General features: G+C 38.1%; 1 protein-coding gene across 1 annotated transcript; it reads left to right on the forward strand.

Moving 5' to 3' along the window:
- The first annotated feature begins 547 nt into the window (after positions 1 to 547).
- Positions 548 to 14,548, forward strand: DNA2 (DNA replication helicase/nuclease 2). Its single transcript, XM_026042696.1, has 21 exons — positions 548 to 558; positions 894 to 1,073; positions 2,127 to 2,310; positions 2,742 to 2,887; positions 3,759 to 3,884; positions 4,787 to 5,006; positions 5,580 to 5,697; positions 6,008 to 6,173; positions 7,051 to 7,245; positions 7,445 to 7,675; positions 8,141 to 8,257; positions 8,349 to 8,458; positions 9,545 to 9,654; positions 10,329 to 10,553; positions 11,636 to 11,829; positions 11,941 to 12,030; positions 12,118 to 12,310; positions 13,229 to 13,318; positions 13,688 to 13,870; positions 14,025 to 14,171; positions 14,428 to 14,548. The coding sequence occupies exons 1-21, from the start codon at positions 548 to 550 to the stop codon at positions 14,482 to 14,484; spliced, it is 3,093 nt and encodes a 1,030-aa protein (XP_025898481.1). The 3' UTR covers positions 14,485 to 14,548.
- The last annotated feature ends 111 nt before the right edge of the window (positions 14,549 to 14,659 follow it).

Raw genomic sequence — 14,659 nt, forward strand, 5'->3', positions numbered from 1 at the left:
AAAAAAAAAAAAAAAAAAAAAAAAAAAAAAAAAAAAAAAAAAAAGTGAAGAAATAAAATCTTTATACCTGTAAACTTGTGCTTCGCCTCAGGACAACTCCGTGCGCTGCCAGCTAACAGCACCGAGCGTAGGGCGAATTCTTCTCAGGACTCTTGAACTGTCAGGCTGAGACTTTACCAAAATTACGTGGTTAGGAAGGGCATATCTTTTTTTTTTTTTTTTTTTTTGTTTTCTCTATGTGCTGCCTCTGCAGCGCCGCGTTGACAGCAGTGACGGCTGCGGCCGTAACGGACATCGCTGCCGAGGCGACCGTTGGGCTCCCTCACGGCGCCGCCCCTCCCCCCGCGGGCGGGAGCCGCGCGCCTCATCCCACCCGCGCGCGGGAAGCGCGGCCGGCCACCGCCCCGCCCCCGGGCCGCTCCCATTGGCCGCCTGCGGGCGGTGGGCGGGGCGAGGGGCGGGGCGGCGGCAGTGCGCCTGCGCGGCGGCCGTGGCGGGCTCCTTGAGGCGCTGCGCGGGGAGCTGCGTGCGGTCGGGGGTTTTGGTCATGGCGGAGAGGTGCCGGCCGGCGGGGGCGGCTCTCGCGCGCGGCGGGGTGGAAGTTTAAAGCGCGGTGTGCGGCCCGCTCGGTGCTGCTGGCCTGTTCCTCCCTACCGCGTCCCCTTCGCGCCCCTTTATATCTGTGTAAATATTGCTCASGTCCCTGCTGTCTGAAGGAATAACAGGAGGGAGAAAACAGTAGAGAGAAGCGTCCTCCCTTCCGCCTTTTTAAAATTTAACGTATCCCTTGGGAAGGTGAAGGGAGGTGGAGTTGGGTGCGCACCTGGAGCTCGTTATCCCCTTGCCCGTCGATGGGCTGGTTTCTCTCATGCGCTAACGAGTTGTTGCTTCAGTTTCCAGGGTAAAGTGAGTGACTGCTATGAGCCGGTGCTTCAGAGGGGCTTGAACAACAGGTACCGTGTGCTGGAGGTCCGTGCAGCGCAGAGGAATGGCAGGGARCCGGAGAAACACCTGACCGTGACGCCGTCTCCGTCGCTGGAGGACACCGAGCTGTGTGTCCTGCGGGATGGATGGTAATGCAGGAAGGCACATAGGCCGGAAAAGTCACATCTGGGAACTTCCGTGTCCTTCTCTGAGAAGGGATAGTGGCCTCTTAACTGTGATTTCATTGTGTTGCCTTTGGAATTAATTTGGCTCTCCTAAAAACAAAGAATAATGTTATAGTTAAACAGACATTCTCTAATGTAGTTATGCCAGTGTATTAGGGAAAGGGATGTTAGTCATGAGGGCAACTGATGTCCTGTTTGCTTGTGTCAAGTAAGCACTGCTACCTGAAAGTTTTCATATAGTTATTCCTGTGTTCATGTTAACAAATATAAAGCATTAAATCCAAAGCATTTTGTCTGCATGTTATCTTGCAACAATCAGCAGTGTTCTTTTAAATAATGTGCAAAGTCATATTTATAAAATACGGCTACCAGACTCTTAGGCAGTCTGGTAAGATGGCTTTAGCTTGAACTGTACAAGAAAACAGTTTTTTGAGGATGCATCAGGGAGGAGTCCAGCTTAGGTGTCTGTGTGCTGCATGGTATGTTACAGAAGAAAGGACTGGTTCAGCCTCTTGCAATGCATGCACGTGCACTAGCTATCTGCTGCTGCTCTGCATTTTACCCTGGAAGCTGCAAGCCAAGAAGAAAAGTCTGAGCTTGCATTTCTTGGAAGAGGAAATATATCTTATCTTGAGCCTTGAAAGCTGCAAGTTGGTAAAACTTCCTGACCTTCTGGGGCAAGTAGCAACAGACAAATAAAAAGCTAGTTCTTGTGTAACGTGCAAGGGCTGTATGCCAATATAAATGGTAATGACAGAGATATCTCAGCAGAGGGGCTGGAATACGAGAAGTCTACCAGACTTCCCTACATGCACGTTGTTCTGACACAGTTCTTAAAATTTAGCAAGTGTTGTCAGTAAAGTTCCCCCCTTTTTTTTTTTCCCCAGAATTTATTTAAGTGAACTTGTTAAACATAAGCTTTTCTAAATGTGTTAACTCTGTGAAGTATATTAATGTATCTTTGAGTGTTTTATGTCCTTAGTTTACATGTGGCTGTTCTTATGTATTACTTCACAGGGATTCTGTTCCAGTTGTTCCAGGAGACATTATTCATTTGGAAGGGGAGTGTAGCTCTGGTACCTGGATAATAAATGAACAGTCTGGATACCTGGTTCTTTACCCAGACCTGCTGCTTTCTGGCACTACAATAGCCAGTAGTATTCGATGTATGAGAAGGGCAGTGCTCAGTGAAAAATTCAGGGTGAGTGCTAATTATAGAGCTTCAAATGTCTTAATGCCTTCAGTTACTCTTTCCCTTACAGAATGAAAAATGGTGTTTTTCTCCTGTACTAAAACCAGCTGAGACACTGTATTCCAAAATGTAGTTATTAGCTGTTTTATAATATTTACAAAAAAGAATAATTTAAAATGGAAACTCTCGGTGTCTTGGCAGGGCTACTTGTATTTGTGGTATGTGGGTGTTTTAGAATGATGAGACAGGTTTCTGAGGCATGTAGTGTTGGAATTACTTTATGTGACCTGTTAAAACATAGGAAATGTATTTTTTGTATTGGAAATGGGTGCTGGCCATCCAGTGGAGCAAATGAAATTCAAACACTTGGCGTAAAGTGGACGTGAAACTTAATATATGTTTTTGTCTGACTCATGTATGTTGCATGACTTGTGTTGTAGCGCTCCGAGTCTGGCTCACGCCAAATGCTCGTTGGAACAATTCTTCATGACGTCTTCCAGCAAGCAGTAACAAATAACTTGGCCCGTGAAAAAGTAGAAGAATTAGCAAATAAAACTGTCTATGGACAAAAGTATCTTAAAGAAATGTAAGTAGCATTGCATTTTTTTCTTTTCAAGCTGACAGATAAATTTCTACCTCAAGTATAGCAGTACCATCTGGAGAGTATTCTGCCAAATGACCTTGTTTAATGAAATTTTGATATTGCTTAGTAAAATAATTATCTATTTTGTAATGTAATTGACTTTCTCTAATGAGCTACTCTTATAAATGTGAATTTTGCTCATGGAGCAACAACAGCCTTTATTTTTTTTTGGGCCAGGTTGGCAGTGGTTTTTATACCTCTGATGTTAGACCTCTGTGCGTGTTTCAAAGTTCAGTTACATATGACAAACAATTAATGTTGCTCCTCAGGAAATTAAATAAGCTTCTGACAGACCAAACACTGAGAAAGCTGCTATGCCTCTGTTCATTACTGGATTGCTGAAAGGCCCAGACATGTAGGGACTGATGTCTTATTTTCTGCACAAAGCTGGTAGAAATGCTAGTCAAATAAACAATCTTCTAGTTCTGCCAGCAAATGACAAGCTGAATAGTTGTCAGTTTTATGTTTTTTCTGATAGGGTAGATAAAAATTGAATTCAAATAATGTGAAGATCCTATTGTAGCACCAGCATTACAGATTACATGCTGAGGTCATGTTAGTGGCCCTTAACCCATGAAGATTCAATGTTATTGTGGTTCTGATACTAAAGTTAGTGGCACTTTAAGTAATCTTAGAGGTTAAAATTAAAGGCTTTTGAATCTTAGTCAGTTTGAACCTTAATAAATCTGTCATTTTCTGCACTTTATTGATGATTCTTTTATTAGGCTTGTTTCCATAAATCTTGCTAGTACTTGAACACTGTAGACAAGACTAATATTCCTGTCTTGTTAATAAGTATCGTTCTGTTTTTCAGGTATCTCTTAAATCTGAAACAAAAAGAAATCATGCAGGAAGTAGAAGAATATTTGCCCTCATTTCATAAATGGGCAGAAGACTTCATGCACAATCCAGCAAACCAAAATAAAATGCAGCTAAAATTGTAAGAAGTCAGATTTAAAAGTTCATATCCTTCTATGTTGTTTTTCTGCCCTTAAGAAAAGCTAATTAAAAATTCTCAGTATATTATATTTGACTCTATTTTTTTAAAGAAAACTTTATGTGAATCTATTCAGTGACGTAGGTGATGGTCTCACTGCCTAAACAATTATCGTTGAGAGCTGCAGGTTTAATTGTCATTATAAGTAGGAGAAAAGTCCTTTAAAAAAGATACTAAGAGGAAGAACTGACAAATATCTTGCTGGTCTTATTCTTTTGTAAACAGTGTCAGACAAAGTAGAAATGTTATTAATTAGAAGAACTAGCATGTGTTATTAGCTGACTGAACCGAACGATAATGCTATACATAAACTTACTGATAGTGTTATATATAAGCTTACAGACTACAATGTGAAACTATTAATCAAATGCAGTTCTTTACTGAGACACATTTATCAGTGAAACTTCTTTTGCTGAATTGTGGCAGGGCTCTTTCTGCCTAGAGCTTCTTGTGATCAGTTGTAATAGCTTCATGGACAGGTGTATCTGAGTAGAACACTTGTCAAGCACTTTCCAGTAGGCATCATTAAACTTTTTGAAGAGATTAAACGTTTTGGGGTAAGTTTACTCAAAAAATGCYAAAAACTAAGAAGACCAGATCAAGATTCTTTTTTAACTTGGTTTGAAATTGAGGTGAATAGCAGAACTATGCATAGCAGAGCTTTCTGATGAGATGCTTCCTCCCTTTATAGAAGAATAGTTTGARTTAATTTTTTTTTATTCCCTGGAATTAGAGATTAAAGAGTACATATAATGCAAAAGTCATTATTACTTAATTATAACATTTATAATATTACAACCTAAAGGGAAATCAGTAACCTCTGACTTGCTTTGTTTTCTTCCTAGGTCAAGTAATGGGAAAGTAGATGATCTYTCTTCTAGGATAGAAATTGTGGATATCCTTGATATAGAAGAGACTCTCTGGTCTCCCAGATTCGGGCTGAAGGGAAAGGTTGATGTTACAGCCAGTGTGAAAATCCACTGCCAGTCTGGAGTACAGTCTAGGATAATGCCACTGGAGCTTAAGTCTGGCAAAGAATCTAACTCCATCGAACACAGAAGTCAGGTACAAATAATAGGTGATTTAACTATGTTGGTGACTRTATAAACTTTTTTAATCAGGTGGCCCTTTGTTACAAATATGTCATTTCTTATTTGTATGTGATATAATTTAAAATGAGGGATGGCTAATCATGGCAGTCCAAAGATGCTTTTAAAAAAAATGAAAATGAACTGAGGTGAAGGAATAATATACATTTAGTACTTTAGAAYAATTTTATTGGTATTTTTCTTTTTTTAATCCTGAATAATATTTAGTCTCCTTTTACTGCATTGAGTTATTGGACTGAGACAAAATGCTTCAATAGAAAGTGCCTGTTTCCAAACAACTCATCCAACCTAGAGGTTGTGGGCTTGAATTAGCTTTTGCTAAGGAAGGTACCTTTTAATCGAAATCCTTTGTTAGACGTTTCCTGTTTTTGCTTTGTAGATTGCCTGTGATAGAACTGACAGCTTAATTATGTAAATTATGGAAATGCCATCTATGATGTATTTTAAACTTTGCTCTGTATTAAATTATATGTATGGGTGTGTATGTCTATATGTGTATATGTATGTATAAATAAATATGTATTTTCAGGTTATTCTCTATACACTTCTGAATTTAGAACGGAGAGTAGATCCTGAAGTTGGATTTCTTATTTATCTTAAAACTGGTACTATGTATCCTGTTTCTGGAACTCGTATGGATAGAAGAGGTAAAACTATTCCTTAGCTCTAGAAACCATACTTTGCTATCTTAATTATGATGAAACAGTATATTTTATTTTCCTGACTGTATCTGTACTTACAGATATATCGCTTATCAGTCTTACTCTTTTGAATAAGCTTGTATTAAAAACTTGGACTAGCTAAAGCATACCTCATTAATGCTCTATTATGACTTCCTGCTATATGAATATACACTTTTTAACTGGCTAATGAAAAGTTGATGGCTGATTATTTCTGAGTTAGAAATGATTATAACCAAAATCCCAAATGTCAGCTTATTTTTTTTTTTTTTCACAGAATTAATGAAGCTAAGAAACCAGATGGCCTTCTACTTAATGCATGGTACATGCAAGTCTACTGTGGGAAGAAAGCAAACGCAGCTTGCTGCTTTGCCTCCTATAATTGATGACAGTCAAGCCTGTAAATACTGTTCCCAACTGCACAATTGTTTTCTATATAGCAGGTAAAAAAAATAATAATAAAAGAAAACACTTTGGCTCTTGTTCCTAAATAAGCTTGAAATGCACTTTTTGATATTTTGCCTCCCCTGCCCAGTGTACAGTTTTGCATTTCTATGTTGACTGTTTTACCCCCAACTCCTGTTGGGGACTCATAGACTCCTGTGCAACTTCTATGGTACAGTTTCTGTTTCTGCAGAGATTTATCTGTTTATTCAGATTTATTTTCAGCAGGACAAAATTTGAGCTAACTTCTAATATAATAGTTAATGAAGAAAAAAATCTGTTGTGCCTAAGTTACTAAGAATTATGTTAATCAATCTATACCCTTGCAACTCTCCAAACTGGCAGTCTTTTGAGGGAATACAACTGAGTTATGGCTGGTTAACAACTCTTCTTCCATTTTACACTACACAGTATTTGTTTGGTCTAAACTAGACTAATATATGTGAAATGCTACTTCTAATGTTTAGCTGCTATGGCAATAGGATTATTCCTAGTAGTGTAGCTTTTTTTCCACTTGCTTAGAAATATCTTTTTTCTACTTGAAGTTTGCAATTTATGTACATGATTGTATATAATRTTTATGAATGTTTTGAGGTAAATGCCTATAACTGAATTTACTGTATATTAACTGTGAAATTCCCTTCACTTAGCTAAATCTCAATATGGTAGGCATATCTTACTTAAAAAGACAATAAAAGATCAAAAATCTGAACATATATGATTCTGTTTTAAAACAAACAAACAAAAAAACCTGCAAAAGTGGCTTTTCAGTAACTTTTTGCCTTTAATCATTCAAAATTAACATTATGTACGTGTGGACTTGCAAGGAAGAAGTTACAAGCTGACTGTTTTCTGTCCTTGTTTTTTTTTTCCCAGAGCTGTAGAACAAAAGATGGCCAGTGTGTCTCTTCCTCCTGCTATGGTACCTGTTATTGAGAAAGAGACTCAGCACCTGAAACCCTCCCACTTAGAGTATTTCAGCCTGTGGTATCTGATGTTATCCTTGGAGCTGCAAAGTGGAGAGAGTAAAAAGGGATCTAAAAACATATGGATGATACCTTCTCTGGAAAGGTGAGAGTTAATTCTTAACCCGATATAAATGATGCCCCCTTCAGTAACTGAAAGTAATGTGTGATATATTTGTAGTGTTTTCTCTGCAATGRAAATGAGTTGTCTATTTTCAAATCCTTTTAGAAATATTCATTAGAATATTCCTTTCACTGAGATAGTCTTATACTTGAATATATCTTCATACTTAATATCTTCACAGAGAGAAGGCTGGAGATTGTGTTGGAAACATGATCAGAATTGGTCAAGTGCAGGAGATTTATGAGGGACAATATCTACATTGTTTCCAACGTAAAAATGGGGCGATACCTATAACAAACCTCCTGGTTGGTGATAGAGTGGTCGTAAGTGGAGAGGAAAATGGTTTGCTTGGCTTGGCTACTGGCTACGTTAGAGAAGTTGCTGTCTCAAATATCTACTGTTTGTTGGGCAGGTAATAAAGGGTGGAGTGGGGATGGGGGTGGAGGGGGAAGGAAGTTTGAAAGCACCGTTCCTGATCCTTTTATTTAAGTGCTTCCAGGCTCCTCAAAAGCTCTGACATGGGTCTGATTAATTTTGTTGGGATTGGGGAAATACACCTCCAGAATTCTTGCAATTGAACACGTTGGGCTTGGGTCTATRTTGATGCCTGTATGTTTAATAAGGCTGCTTAATTAAAAGCAGACTTGCAAATTCCATTTCATTGTGACTGCACSAGGAGCCTGATTACTGTGTCAATAGCAGTCTTCATAATGGTGACTATATTGCCTTTAAATTGGGCCTTATTCATATCCTGCTCCAGAGGGAGTTATCTGCCTGGGTTGTTTCTTCCAGCTATTGCTTTACTCTGTGACTTTAGGGAGGTTTCACTGAACACTTAGTAATAAGTTATTTTGTCTGTGGTACTGTCATCCTTCAGGAATTTGTCCAAGCTTGCAAAGAACACTGTATTTAGGCTGGAYCATGAAGAAGGAAACTGTGGTATAGGTGTCCCCCTTGAAAATCTTTCTAAATTGATGGAAGACACTCCAGTCAGGTATTCAAACCAAAACAAAAGCGTTCACACTTTCACTATTTTAGGTAGAGTTTCTCAATTTGTATCTATTTTTTTGTTTCTCCTTCCACAGTGAAAAGCTTCGCAACTTGATAATTGACTTCCGCAAGCCGTGTTTTATTCAGCATTTGAGCTCTGTCCTTCCTCCTGAAGCAAAGGAAACTGTTGCAAACATTTTAAAAGGTACAAAGTCTGTTTTCCTACCCACCTCATCAAGCCATCTGCTTAGAAGTCAAGCACTACTGCCAAAACTTTTGTCACATTAAATAGACTTTTTTTCCCTACTTGGAGGTCCAATTATAACCTTCTATTTAAAAATAAGTTATTAATTCCTACAGCTTAGTTTCAGATGGAATAACATGTGATTACATCTCWGACTTGCAGAAAGTTGGGGTCAGGGCTTTTGGGACAAGGGAAACAGATTCTGAGGAACTGGAAGCACTTGAGCTCTGGTGTGAATTCCCTTGTACTGGCTTTTCTGCTGACCTGTGGGATACAGTGTAGTGCATGTTGTTTTTGTTGGAGTTCTGTAAAGCAAAATTATTTTGTGTGTATAAGTATCATTCGTTCACCAAATTACACTGTCATTCTTTACAGAATTGTCTGTGAAAGCAGATTTTACTCAATTCTCTTAGAGCAAATCAAACTCTTATAAAACAATTTACTCTGAAGACAAAGATGTAGCTTATTACTTTGAGGTCTACTTTAAATAAGAGTTTTGCCCAACCTCCCATCCAACCGCTGAAGGCACAGGAAATTAAAGGAGGAAACATATTCCTAAATTTAAGAATAACAGATGATCAAGTGCACTGGAGGGGCTGGAGAAAAATATCTTGCCAGAGAAAAGGGTACATGCGAGACAAGTTTTGTTTTTACAGTAAATCTAGGGGCACTTCTTAAAACTTGAACATTGCCCAGTCCAAATCGCAGAATCACTGACCATCTGCATCAGACTGTGGAAAAACACCTCTGGTTATGATTCTTGTTTTCAAGATGATGCCACCTGTGCAGCAAGGTATATGTTTGAACATGAAAAGAGGTATAATAAAGTAGAGATGTCCTTATAGGACATCTTATGGACATGATAATTTAGGATACAGGGGAAAAAAAAATCAGAAAAGGTGATCAATGTCATTACTTCATCGAAATCCACAGGCTTACTTTGCTATGTCTTTAATGGCTTTAGCGGAGAAGGAAGCTTGATTAGATTAAATATAGAAAATATAACTATTATTAATGATAGGCTTTTCACTTTGTTTTTCTTCAAAGGTCTGAATAAGCCTCAGAAGCAGGCAATGAAACAGGTGTTGCTTTCCAAGGACTACACACTTATTGTGGGTATGCCCGGAACAGGAAAAACTACCACAATATGTGCTCTAGTAAGATCATGTAACTTGATATTGGAAATATTTGTGAGATTTGGAGGAGGGCGTTAAACTAACTGCGTAACACATACTTATCCAAAACAATTGTGATGACTTAGTTAACTGTTATCTACATAACTTCAAAGAAGGATGCATGTTTATTTCTACTGAAGAACTTGCATTTGGTAGTGCTAAAAACATATACATGGGAGTGAGGAGAGGGAGTTGTGTTATTCAGTGATTTTGATTTTAAAATTAGTCATTCTCAACAGTAAGTCCTCAATTTTTGAGTTACATATCAAAAAAAAGATCTCCTTGGGGAAGTCTGCAACTTTCCTATTATAAACAATATAAATCCATGATGCAGTTTGCTGGCCACTTGCTATAACTGATGGTCCTATTTCCCCAGGAATGTCTTCTAGGAATATGCTGGATTATAGCTGTGGGCTGAGTTGTTCTTGAAGTAGCAGCAGTGTATTGCCTCCATTTGTCATCTTTCCAGAAAGAGCATCTTAAGCTTTTTGTTTGTTTTTTTTTTTTCCTCTGCTGCACAAGAAAGTTCATGGGGAAAGAGGAGGACAGAGAGCAGGCAGCTGCTGCTGAGTCTCTCTGTACAGGGCTCCAAATTGGAATTGCYGACTTCCTGTGTGTAAATTGCTAACTTTTCTTCTTCTGGTACCAATAATTAGGTGAGAATTCTTTCCGCTTGTGGCTTCAGCGTTCTTCTGACCAGTTTTACACACACTGCTGTGGACAACATCCTGCTGAAGCTGGCCAAATTCAAAGTSGGATTCTTGCGCTTAGGGCGAGCTCAGAAAGTTCATCCAGATATACAGAAGTTTACAGAAGAAGAAATTTGCAGGTCCAAATCCATTAAATCTGTAACTGATTTGGAAGAACTCTATAACAGTCAGGTGAGAGGGTTTTTTGCTAGCCCTACAAGACAATTATAGATCATTACATTAGGATTCTGGTTGTTCAGATACTGTAGAAAAGGAACCCATCCCGAATGTATGTTTTTTGGTACAAGGAGTCTAACCTGAAAAAAATCAGTTCAATTTCTGTATCATTTCTATTTATAGCAGGTAATGACAGAAAAAAAAAAAGGAAAAAAGTTGAAAGGCATTTTTGTATATGTCTGTACAAAACAATTAATTATCCTAAGTAATAGTTCCCATAGACTCTAATGTTTTTATCTGAGATATTGCTTCATGGTATGGTTTACATACATATCTTCTGACATAGTCTTGCCCTAAAGAGGTCAATATGTTGGTCCCATGATCTGATTAAGAGAAGAGTGATATAACTGCAACTTTCCTCTCCGCTTTTATTCATGTTGTTGTTTGTCCCTCTTTCCTTGCCACTTGTGCTGGTTGTGACTTACGCGATCAGAGGGTAGGGAAGACAGAATTTTACTTTTGAGCTGATCTGACCAAAAACAAATCAATTTTTGGTCGTTTACTTTTCTGCACACAGACATTGCAGGGGAATGGCTGCAGTTATAAGGGAAATTACTAAATGTTCTGTGTTTATAGTCACTTCAGATTGCAATTGAAGCACAGGAGTGGGAATAACTGTGCTGCTGTTTCATTTTTCTCTGGAATAATTCCCTTCTCACCTCACCAATTTTTGAAGGTAGATACCTCACCATACTGCATAAACTGTACTTATTTGTGCTCGGAACCTGTTACTGTCCTAAGTGCATGTCAGGAACATGGTGTGAGCTATCTCCTTTTCTAAAGCTGTCTTTTACAATTGTCTTCTGTAACTAGTATAAAATTTCAAGAATATGTAAGGCCAAKATGTATGCGAGGTGTGAACTGATCTGAATCAAGGATTAATGATGTGATTTCTTTAATGATTTTCCTTTTTCTGGTCTGTAAGAATTGGAAATATTTTATATGTTGGAAACTTTTTTTTTCTTAGTTTATTCTGCAAAGTGTAGTATTAATGGGTATAAAGTATCTCTTACTTTGAAGTGTGTCTCCATTTTCAGCCAGTGGTTGCAACATCTTGCATGGGAGTAAATCACCCCATCTTTGTTCGGAAGCAGTTTGATTTCTGTATAGTTGATGAAGCTTCCCAAATAAGCCAGCCCATCTGCCTCGGCCCACTCTTCTCTTCAAAAAGGTTTGTGCTGGTGGGGGATCACCAGCAATTGCCTCCACTGGTACAGAATGCAGAAGCCAGGTAAGATAAAATGCTGCTGGACAACTATCAGTAGTATGAACTTTGGGCAGCTCTTGCAGTGTTTTGACTGAGGTATCTAAAGTGTTTTTCTGTGTGTCTGTTTTGTAACAGAGATCTTGGCATGAGTGAAAGCTTATTTAAGAGACTGGAACAAAACCAGAATGCTGTTGTCCAGCTAACTGTGCAGTACAGAATGAATAGGTATTAAAACTTTTGTTTTTTATGCTTTTCTTATTTGTGCAACTTAAACAGCAGTATTTGACACTGTTCTTGTCTTTAAATCCTTAGTAAGATTATGTCATTGAGTAACACATTGGTCTATGAAGGCAAACTGGAATGTGGCTCAGAGAAGGTGTCAAAAGCCACTGTGAACTTGCCAAATCTGAAACAGTTGAAACTGGATCTTGCAGATTCTTCTAAAATGTGGTTGAAAGAAGTACTTGAACCAGACACACCTGTGTGTTTTCTAAACACAGAGAAGGTGAAGTTAATTATGTTCTCTTTTAAAAAGTATGTATTTAAAATTTAAAGACAGTGAGAATTTATAAAACTTAAAGCTAAAATAGTTAGCTTTAAAAATGTTCTAGTTACATAAAAGATGTGCAGATGTATTTAATATAGCTGATGAATTGTGATGGTGCATCTACTGCAAGGAACACTTCATCTCATAGCAGTTGAAAAGTTTAATTTAGCAGGTGTTACAGAAATTGGATGCACTCTGAACTCTGTCCTGGTTTTTGATGTATTTGGATAGACCTAGCTTTTGATACTTTTTTTAAAAGTGCCTAAACTTAATAGGGAGGGACTTCTAGGAATGCTTCGGTAGCTGTCATGCCCTTCCTAATGTTAGGGAGATGGGCTAATCATTGTTAGTGATACCTTTGTCTTCCTTAAGTTTAAACAAAGTAAGCTAAGAGGATAAATGGTAAAAAATGTAGTTACTAAAATAGTATCAATTTGTTAGGTTTGTTCCTGGATATTTGATCTCATTTATACATGATGCAGAAAAGGGAGTTTTTAGTTAAGAAAACTAGCTTGTGTGAATACCTTTCTTTCTCTTTTTGTTTTCCTTTTCTTTGAACTTTGGAAGTTGTATTTGATACTGCCTTCCATTTTCCCCATGGCTTATATGCTATTGTGTGGTCTGAAGTGTAAGGTCAGAAGATGAAGCTTTGGCAGTTGCTTAAGGTGACTTCTACTACTAGAAACTCATGTTAGGAGATTCTTTCACTTTTTTGTAAATGTAGCATTAAAAATACAGTCCTTATGTAAAGCATAGCATTCAGCCATATTTTTGGTTTAAAATTTTCTCTAAATAGGCAGTGGTTTAGTAATCAGAATATTCTGTGTCATTGTAGACCACAAGTCATTGTTTTCATATTTCATTTCATTTTTAAAGGTCCCAGCACCAGAACATGCAGAAAAAGGTGGTGTAAGTAATGTGACAGAAGCCAAAATAGTCCTCTTCCTCACGTCCTTATTTATCAAGGTATCTTCTTTAATATGTTGTTTGGAGGGCCAGCTTCGTAACAATTTTACATTGTTATGTGCCTCACAGCTACCCTTATTGGTTATTCTTTGAGTTATTTCTGGATTTTCTCGGAAAGTGTATGTGTGCGTGAGGGAGGTGAGAAGGGATTTGCCATTCTTATTTCATCTAGTTGGCTTCAGTACAAAATAATTCTAAGAGTTCTGAATGCTTGCCTTACATYTTGAGCAAGAAAGAAGAAACAAGGATTTAGAATACGTGTAGAGAGAATATTTTGCAGCACTGTGAAAACTATTGAGCATGTTCTGACTGTAAGAGTATATCTCAGGTTAACTGCAGTGACAAGTTTTTTTCTTTTTCCTTATTCAGGCTGGCTGTAAACCTTCAGACATTGGTATTATATCGCCATATAGACATCAATTAAAAACAATCACTGATTTGATGGTGAGACTAAAAGAGAATAGAGTGGAAGTCAATACYGTAGACAAATACCAAGGAAGAGACAAAAGCATCATAATTGTGTCCTTTGTTAGAAACAGCCACGATGAAAACGTGAGTTGGTTGTATTATTTGGACTTTTTCAGTCAAATTAGAATTCAGAAACAACCCTGAACCTTAAACTTAAATGATGCTCTTTTCCATGTGTCCATGTACRTTAAATTCTGAAAAGTGGCAAGAATAAAAACAAGCTATGCTTATTTAACAGCTTGGCAGCCTTCTGAAGGACTGGCGACGCCTTAACGTTGCTATCACAAGAGCCAAGCACAAACTAATCATGGTCGGTTGTGTTCCGTCTCTGTGCCGCTATCCCCCTTTGGAGAAGTTACTCTGCCATTTACAGTCCGAAGCAATGATATCCTTTTTTTTATTCCATATTGTTTTATGAAAGCGGGGAGGTAAGTTTGACTTCTGGAGGGTGGGAGGGAAGGATGGGAAGAACTTCGCTTTCTTAGGCTATACTTACAGTTCAGCAGGCACACACGTTTAAGCATTGATAGAATGGTTTTGTTGGTTGTTTTGTTAACTAACACTAATATTAAAGTTTTTTGGTTTTTGTCAAAGCAATACACTACTAAAATGCTTGAGTACTATTTCCTTAACTTGTTTACATCTTCAATCTTCCAGCAGGTGCTCATGAAAGTATCCAGAAATGTAGCATTTTATGACCCTAAAGATGAGGAGCTTGATGGACATACTTCGTGTGTGCTGCTGAATGTAAATAACTCATCAGTGGGGTGCTGTGGGAATGCTATGCACCGTTCAATCTGAGTCAGGCTGAACAGAAATACATGCAATTATTTTAAAGGTTGCCTTTCAGTAAAAATGATGACTCGTATTCCT

This window comes from Nothoprocta perdicaria, unplaced genomic scaffold, assembly GCF_003342845.1.
Source record: "Nothoprocta perdicaria isolate Ctin4 unplaced genomic scaffold, notPer1 scaffold_310, whole genome shotgun sequence".
NCBI lineage: Eukaryota > Metazoa > Chordata > Aves > Tinamiformes > Tinamidae > Nothoprocta > Nothoprocta perdicaria.